The sequence below is a fragment of the Lygodium microphyllum genome, chromosome 3, assembly GCF_053477565.2.
Source record: "Lygodium microphyllum isolate KBCC chromosome 3, Lygodium_microphyllum_v1.1.10, whole genome shotgun sequence".
In the NCBI taxonomy this organism is placed as follows: domain Eukaryota; kingdom Viridiplantae; phylum Streptophyta; class Polypodiopsida; order Schizaeales; family Lygodiaceae; genus Lygodium; species Lygodium microphyllum.
In genome coordinates, this window is record NC_141137.1 from 68,353,468 (window position 1) to 68,362,806 (window position 9,339).

Below are 9,339 nucleotides of genomic sequence, written 5' to 3' on the forward strand. Positions count from 1 at the left end.
TCTCTCTCTCTCTCTCTCTCTCTCTCTCACATATCCCCCCTTTCACTAAGGATGTCATTCGGTCAAGCACGCACACACAAGATGTGACCAATGCCAAGGCAAAAGATGCAAAGAAATATGGGCACGAGAAAGCAAGGTAGGTGAAGGCTCTAGATCAATTTCAAGCGGATATGTTTGTTGTTTTGTATGTGTGGGCCCGCACGAATTTAAAAATAGCTTTACACATGACTTTCAAAAGCAAATTTCAATGTTGGTAAGGTTTTTTTTTATAAACCACCATAAATATAATCTCTATATTATTTTTTATTATTTTTATTATTATCATTCAAATAGTAATATATTGGCAAGTAACTTGAGTGAAAACAAGAAGGTCACAGGTTCAAATCTCCCAATGTGTGTGCTCTTTTGCAATGTCCTTTTCCAAGCCCTTTTGAGTTTTTCTTTTTCCAATGTACACGCAAGCTCTTGTGTAAATGAATTTGATATAAAAAAATTAGCACACAATAACTTAGGGTTATAAAGACAATTATGCCTATACTAAGTGTATAATACATTTGATGTATATCTCATACACACTCACACATATAAATCGCACCTTTCTTTTCTCCTTTTCTAAAATAGATACATACACAAGAGTAAAAGTTTACAAGAAAAATTTGTATGTATCCACTTGAAATCTATTCAGAGCCAAACCCATGCGAATTTAAAAATAGCTTTACACATGGGTTTTTTAAGGCTTCCAATGCCAAAAAACTTTCTTTGAAGGTTGAGAGTTCAATTCCCAGTTCATTTCATGAACCTCCTTTTACCAGGTCCTTTGACATTTTTCTTTTTTGCAGAAACTAGATAGTGAGGATTATGGAAAAATAAATCTATGTAAATCTAGGATATAATTATTTATAGCATGTTTTTTAAAAATTTAAAAATAATTTACATTTACTAGCATAAAAACCAACTAGATGTATAAAAAATATCATATTAGAGAATTTGAGAATCTCCGAAGTTCCACTTTCAAATAAGGAGCAAAGATTTGACCAAGTGGGTAAATCGTAAACCCATATTTGAGAGTGGGACTAGGGGGATCACTTATATAGTATCTAGGAAAAATTTCACCTTCAAGTAAGGGGACAATATTTAACCATGTGTCCAAATATTAATCACATCAAGAATTCCCATACTTTATGAAATTTCTCAAATTCGTGCATATCTGGTTAAAAGTGTTATTTAAAATGCATGCAATTATTTCTTAGTATATGTATAAATATATCTTCAGCCCTAAGTTTTTTTTTTACTAAATGTTTAATATCGAATTCATTTACATATTTGTATGTACATTGGAAAAAGAGAAAGTCAAAAGGGGTTGGAAAAGACATTGCAAAAGAGTACACACATTGAGGGGAGATTTGAACCTATGACCTTCTTTTTATCACTGTAGGACTTGCCAATACACTGCTATTCGGATGTTGATATCAATATCGACAAAAAATCATATAAATATTATATTTATGGTGGTCCACACAAAAACAAAATCTTGCTGGCATCGAAGAGCTTTGAAAAGCCACTTGTAAAGTTGTTTTTAATTCATGCAAGTCCACATACACAAAATGATGAACATACTTGCTTGACATCTATCTCCAACGACATCTCCCACCTCTCCGAGCTCCCCATCACTATCATCTCGCCATCCTTGGTGTAGTGATCGTGATAACCCCCCTTCTCCATCCAAGCATCACTATAGAATATGAGTGAGACAGTCTATAACAATAACATGAACTAGTTTTTGGCTAGGAATTTTATACGTGAGAGAGAGAGAGAGAGAGAGAGAGAGAGAGAGAGAGAGAGAGAGAGAGAGAGAGAGATTGCACAGTGACTTTTATACTTCTTATCTGATTAATACAACCACCCATTACCAAAAAGAAGAATAAGAATAAGATCGCATGGTGACTTCCAAGTCTAGCTTCAAGTGTCACGCAAGTGGAATGGAAGATAGTGCACAAGATTCTGCAAATATCATGGCTATCTTCTGTAAAGCACCAGCTTGGTGAGACCCAAGCACAAAGCATCTAATATCTATAAATAACATTATTGAATGTTAATTAATGCAATTAACCATAATAACTAACATCAATAAGATATGTATACTATAATTATTGCATCTACTATTGATAATTGTAACCATTAATACTATTTATTATATACATAATTTTAATATATGATACATATTATTCACAATATTATATGCTAAATTAATTTTCATTAATAAATATAATATTTAATATAATTATACACTTCATATATGTGTGATGATAATATTTTATGTTATAAAATAAATTAAAATTATATTATATTAAAATATTCAATATATGTATCAACATTATCTACATACTACCATTAAGAATTGTTACGATTATTATGGCAAAAATATAGTATCATATTACTATTGATATATAAATGTGTTAATATTGATATTTTTAGTTTATGATATTAATGTATTTATAATATAAATATCAATGTTATTCATATATTATCATTATTAATTTTAATATATCAACATGTTATTATTTTTTCATTATTGATTTATATATGTTATTGATATTATACTATATAAAGTATCATATTAATGCTAATACTTCAATACGTTAATATTATGTTACTATACATTATAAATTTTATGGTATTAATATATATCATACATTGAGCATTAATATTAAATATTATACACACGTGATGCTTATGTGTGAACCCACTATGACATGAAACATATCTTAGGTAAAGTTCCCTAACTGTCAATAATACTAGGACAAAGCATTGGCCTAGTATTGCCCTTTGCATAGCCTAGGTGCAGAGCGTCTTATTTATCAAAGACGAAAATGGGGTTATGGATATTAATAAGAATAGTGCCATCCCAAAAGGGGTTATCCTAAAACCTTATGGGGGACTTCAAAATTTTCTCGTAATAGAGCATTTATAAATATATTTTTGCCACATTGCCCTATTGTAGGTACAAAGACCAAGACAATCTCCCCAACACAACGCTTTTTCCTAACATAATGATAGTGTATTTAAATCTACTTTGTGCAACCATGGACAATATCTCTTGCAACTACCATAAGACTGTAACTACGAATGTAAATGGGTATCGATCATTAACAGCTCCATGCATAGATTGTCCAAGGCATCTAAGACACACATTCCAAGGTAGCTAGTTTATAAATGTTGCCTACTTTTAGCCTCATAGCTAAAAGTAGAAATGCAGGAATATTTAAGCATGAGACAACTATCACTAGTGAACATAGCATTTAGCCTAACCATTATTTCTAAAAGCATATAAGTACAAATGAGACCCTTAAGGATAGAAATGTCCCAATGTCTGTTGTCATGGCAAGCTCAACCTATGTAGACATTAATGATGGACCGCCTGGTTAGATGGGTCCATATATCTATACTTAACACATCAATGGTTATTATAACTCTTACATGGCCACTAACTTATCACTTATTATATTTGATGTATTGCATCTATCTAGAGCTATCATAGTTATAGTGCTAATTGATTAGCATAGTCAATTAAGCACTATTTGACTTATTAGGCCACTTTTATTTATGTTTTGTCTTATCTATACTTAGTATATATTGTATTGTGTATGAATAAAAAAGAAAAAACTGATAAGAAAACGATTTGGCCTCCATCTCTTTTCTTGTATTCTTGGGTGAGCTTCCTCTTGTGTATATGATGTGTGTTTAGCACAGTAGTTCAAGTCTCCCCACTACGTGATTAATGGCATGGTATCAAAGCTACACCACTGAAAGAGGTTTTGAAGGTTGAAATGAAAGAGAAATAAGAATTCGAGCAAGCTCTTACATTCTTCTACTTGCAATTTCGATTGCATCAACCAAAAGTGGGTGCACATGTTGCAAATTTCAATTATGTAAGTTTTGAGATGTCTATCAAGAAGTGAACACAAGTTTTATTTGCAAATAGGTTGCAAATTATATATATTATTGAGCAACTAGTAAAAATGACTACTTGTATCGCTACGCACTTGTAGATGGTTACAAAAGACTTGTTTTATATCAATTTTGTGATAATGCCAAAAAAACAATAAAAACCCTATCATTGAGAAGCTAGACAAGAAAAACTAATCATCATTAAAGTTTCGTGTAACAAACTTTCTTATTGAAAAAGACCTATGAGTTCATTTCAAGTGAAGCAAAGGAGCTACAGCTAAGTAATCATGTAATTACATAAGAATTAAAGGCATGAAAAAAATAAAATACAAAAGACGAAAAGGTGATATACTTGCTATCTGCAATCATTGATAACACTATGTTGGAATATATCAAAAATGCAAAAACTTTGCATACATCTTATATAATCTTTAAAAATATATTTTCAATTAACACAGAGGTACAAAATATTCAACTTAAGCAAGAGTTGAATACCTTGAAGAAAGGAAAGATGTTTGTAAATAGATATATCTATCTGATAAGAAGCATTTCAAATGCTTTAGCAACTATTAACACAATAACTAATGATGATTTCATTTCATCTACTTTAGGCGGTCTTAATAATGAGAAGACTTAAAAAATTGGTTCTCACTTCTGTGAATATATAAAAGCCATTTCCATATTTTGATGAATCAATCTCTCTTATGATCACTAAAGAGATCAATACGCAAGGTGAATCATTTGAAAGAAATACCAATTCAATATTGAATATTGTGCAACCAATGGATTCATGATAATATCTACACCAATCACATCTACCTATTTCTCATCATTTTTGTGTAAATATGCATTACATTACTCAATATTACATCCATTAGCCCGAGTTCTAATTTATAGGGCCACAAGGCAACATGTAGACATAACCATAATGTAAGTATTGTCAAGATTCCATTGGGCCAATATACAATCTCTTAGCGCCAAATTAAAGTGCTCCACATTAGAGCACTTTCACACCAAAACAACAAAGACGAGTGTACCAATGGTCTAAGTAGTCATGAATTTCAAGACCTTTTCTACAAGTAAATAATCTTCATGTAAAAGCATTTAAATAGACATTAATGAACAATGTAAAGTCATTTATGGGGGATTTAAAACTACCAATGATGAAGGGGAGAGATTATTCTTTGACGAGAATTTATTCAAAGAGCAAAGTTCCAATTCTTGCCAATGAAATCTTTCAACAAGATCACCTATATCTAGTACAAAAGAAAATGTTGTTCACAAGGGCCTCTCTAATGTGTTGCATCATGTAAACACATTCAAATTGACAAATTTCAAAAGCAACTGTGGTGAAGTGCAAAGGTGTGGATGAACAAGTTTCATGGCAAAAATACAAGTCTGGAGCACCACACATTTAGTCCTTGTTTGCTCTGCATCTCACAACCAATGGTCACATAAGGACAAGGGAGAACCAACCCCACTTAGATTTATGCCTACACCCATAGTGCTACAACACAACAATTTTTACCAAGACTAGAATGCATGCCTAACAAAAGTTAAACGTGTGCCAATCACTTTTAAGCAATTCCTATAACCAATAGGGCAAGTCCCATTTGTTGACAAAAGTAAGCACAACAGTATAGATAATTTTTGCAACATCTAAGCCATCCAAGACGATGAATAACAAGGCTAAGCCTATGGTATCAAGCAACAAGGGCAATTATACACCTTTCAAAGGCTATGCAATGTGTAGAGGCCTACAACTCATCAAATAACGAATGATGTTGAAATCTTTACCAAAAAAAAGCTAGTACTGCTTGATGTCATTTTAATATGGCATCACAAAGTCTACATGCCTTAAATCCTCAAAGATCACATGTTGCTACCATACATGACTAGCTTTATAACAATGGATGTAACTCATGACACATCTTATGGACGCTTTTGCACTGTTGCACCCACTGTGGGAAGGCCTAGATACGATGAAAGGAACGATTGATGCTAATGAGAAAAACCTTAGCACCAATGTTAATAATCTTGACATGATAATTCAAAAAAGTTAAATGTACCATTCAACCTCCATAAAAGTTTTGTTTTACTACCATACATGATACATAATAAGCTTTCTCTAAAATTGGATGTGCCTACTACAAGAAATGTAAAAAGAATACTCATATGTGTATATGCTTACATTATAAGTCACAAAAATTGATCAAATCCTAGATAACTCACCTCCATAAAAGTTTGTTTTACTACAGTACATTATATATATAAAGCTTTCTCTAAAATTGGATGTGCCTACCGCAAGAAATGTAAAAGAGTACTTGTATGTGTATATGCTTACGTTATAGGTCACAAAAATTGATCAAATCCTAGATAACACTCACCCAAGTACAAAGACACTACACACAAAATTTTGAAGGGGTAAGAAGTAAATTGTTTCATAAAGAGTAGAGTGAATGATGTCTAACTAAAAATTTCTCCATGTGTGGGCATGTGTGGGCAGAAGAGGGAGGGAATGAATTATTTTAAATAACAGGGTGAATAGTAGGTAATTAAAATATTCACCATCTGTGAGAAGAAAGATGGTAATCCAACAGAAGAAACTTGGGTTTCACACAGATATTGTCACGGAATTGGGAAATTGATGGGCCGTAGTTTGGCAGGCTGCAAAATTTATCACCATATGATATCCAGCTCTATCCCAAATAAGTGATGGCTGATTGTGTAGGCTTTTAAGGCCAAACTATCAGTTTACATGCAGGTAATGACGACTTATGAAAACATATAACACTTACAATACTAAGATAGCATCCCAAGATCCTTGAGTGCATTGGCTAAGAGCAAGTAAGCAGTTCAACTAACCAAAGGACAGTAAAAATAGTATGACAGCTTATAAAATATGCTGAGCTGCACCAGCCCTCCTGTATTTATGATTCATCAGGCTGTTCCTACATAAACAATAAGTTACATATATTTAGAAATCATCTAGCTGTTTAAGTTTTTTTTTCTTCCAACACATTTAACAAATATCACAAGATTTCAAAGAATCACCAAACCTGCATGTCTGAAGTCCATAGAGTGAGATTGTCCCTTAATAGCTGCATAATCAATGTGCTGTCCTTGTAGGACTCCTCCCCTAAAGTGTCGAGCTCTGATATAGCTTCATCAAATGCCTACACCACACAACAATTATCACAGTAGGGTTGCTTTTAAAAAAATGTAGAAGCAAAATGAAGCTCTACAAGTGTTCCAAACCTTTTTTGCTAGGGTACATGCCCTGTCTGGAGAATTGAGTATTTCGTAGTAGAAGACAGAGAAATTCAAGGCCAGGCCTAGCCGAATAGGATGTGTGGGAGAGAGTTCCGTGACAGCAATGTCCTGACGAGCATTTGAAAATAAGAAATCGTTTTAAATCCACAAGCTGTTTTACTGAGAGTGGATGTGCACATGCACTCTCAACACAGAACATCAACACAACAATGGAACAGCACCAAGAATGGAAGCTTTCTCTGGTTGTACACGCAGTTATCTTCACAGAAGAACATCTTACTGTGTTTCCCAGAGAGTGAGCCACTAACCAGGTAAATAACATATTCATGCATACTCTTAAAGCCACCAAATCCAAAACAAGTATTAAGACTATTCATAATGCCACAGCACTACACAAGGCTAGCACAACTACAAAAGTATGGAATTCAGAGCATGAAAAATATGGCATACGTCGTTTCTGAACTAAATCAAGTATGATAAGCAGTAACTCCAGAGATTCACAGTCCAGAAACTGCAAAGGCAATGTCCACAAAGCAGAGGCATATTCCTAAAAAGCAGCTCTTGCAAGAAACGAAACCCGATACCGCTGGACATGCTCATCAAAAACCGTCATTCTCCATTTGAACTAAACTGCACGATCCACTGACTAAGTGCTGGAGAAATTAAAGGTGTTGTGGCTGTAATACCAAGAGACAGGATGGAAACCTGGCATACCGATTTTTTTAGTAAATGCGGACCGGCCCTAAAAGAGGGTCAAATGACAACGTCGAAGCTTCCCAAAAAAAAGCGAAAGAATATGTAATTTTTCTAACTAATAAAGCTCCTTGAGAGCCCAACCTGTGCAGCTTTGTAGGCCATTAAAGTGTTTTCTGCTGCTTCTTTCCTCTCGGCGCCAGTCTTGAACTCAGCAAGGTAGCGATGATAATCTCCCTGCATCTTGAGGTAGAAGACCTTGGACTCAGCAGAGGCAGCGGAGGGGACGAGGTGACCGTCAAGCAGGTTAAGGATGTTGTCGCAGATTTTGGAGAGCTCGGCCTCGACTTTGGCCCGGTATTCCTTGATCAAGCCAACGTGCTCCTCATTGCCCTTGCTCTCCTCCTTCTGCTCGATGGAGGAGACGATCCGCCAGGAGGCCCTACGAGCGCCGATGACGTTTTTGTAGCCGACGGAGAGCAGGTTGCGCTCTTCGACGGTGAGCTCCTCGCTAGTTTCTTTGGCGAGCTTCTCCATGTACTCGACCATCTCCTCGTAGCGCTCGGCTTGCTCGGCGAGCTTGGCCATGTAGGCCGTTTCCTCGCGGGGAGACTCAGCCATGGACAGAAACGGGAGAAGCTATGGAGGAAAATATGAGAGAGAGAGAGAGAGATGGCCGTCGGCCAAAACGCGGTCCTGAGAAAAGAGACAGAAAAGACAGTCAGAGAAAGACCTGAGACGACGAGAGGAAAAGAACGACTTTCAGAAGAGACTTGTCTGGGACATAAGTCAGCATTTACACCCATTTCTCCCCCGCGCCCTACATGCCCCCTTGTGCCACCTGTCCCTTGCGCCCTTTCTCGTTAGGTGTGTGAAAGAAACTTGAAAGAGCCTCAGGTAGAGAACGTCCACGACCAGTTAAAGTGGTTAGGGTTGGTTCAATGCGTTGGCTAAAGACTCCCGCACACATGTATCATGATATTTGTAGGTTCCTTAAATTTCCATTAATAATACATTAAATTAAACTAAAATGTAACTTAGATTTGTAGATTTCTTGATATTCCAATAAGATATCACTAAAATGGACTCTTGTCTTTCAAACCTCCCTTTGCAGATTAGTGGTTCAATACCCAACTAGGTTGTTTCTCCCTCCTACACATGGAAGATCATCAACCCATGCCAAGTGAATAACAAATCATTTCATAACACAAAATATAGCAATTAAAAACATTTTCAATTTCACTTCACATTAAACTTGGGTTTTTCGAGAGCATTGCATACATTAAAACATAAGGTTTAATGTAACATAACTATAGGCCTTTTTAAAATTTCACCTCATATTCACCTTTATTTGTCATTAACATTTTGTGCATAAAAACCTAAGGTTTAATGTAATATAGCTCTAGATTTCTTTTAAATAACTTC

The 9,339-nt window shown here is 35.0% G+C and overlaps 1 protein-coding gene across 2 annotated transcripts; it reads right to left on the bottom strand.

The window, feature by feature from the left end:
- Positions 1 to 6,362: 6,362 nt before the first annotated feature.
- LOC148038460 (14-3-3-like protein) lies at positions 6,363 to 8,691 on the bottom strand. 2 transcript variants are annotated; one of them, XM_087672342.1, is made up of 4 exons: positions 8,059 to 8,691; positions 7,207 to 7,329; positions 7,008 to 7,124; positions 6,363 to 6,893 (listed from the first exon to the last, which is right to left on the bottom strand). In XM_087672342.1, exons 1-4 carry the CDS (start codon positions 8,533 to 8,535, stop codon positions 6,879 to 6,881), a joined length of 732 nt encoding a protein of 243 aa, XP_087528468.1. In that variant the 5' UTR covers positions 8,536 to 8,691; the 3' UTR covers positions 6,363 to 6,878. The 2 variants fall into 2 exon arrangements, with proteins under 2 accessions (XP_087528468.1, XP_087528466.1); XM_087672340.1 differs by having other exon boundaries at positions 6,363 to 6,899; positions 8,059 to 8,687.
- Between the last annotated feature and the right edge of the window lie 648 nt (positions 8,692 to 9,339).

Coding starts and splice junctions, on each gene's coding strand:
- LOC148038460 (XM_087672340.1), bottom strand. CDS start 8,535: ATGGCTGAGTCTCCCCGCGAGGAAACGGCCTACATGGCCAAGCTCGCC. Junction 7,330..8,058: donor TGGCCTACAAAGCTGCACAG/GTTGGGCTCTCA, acceptor AATGCTCGTCAG/GACATTGCTGTCACGGAACT. Junction 6,900..7,007: donor TATGGACTTCAGACATGCAG/GTTTGGTGATTC, acceptor TTGTTTATGTAG/GAACAGCCTGATGAATCATA.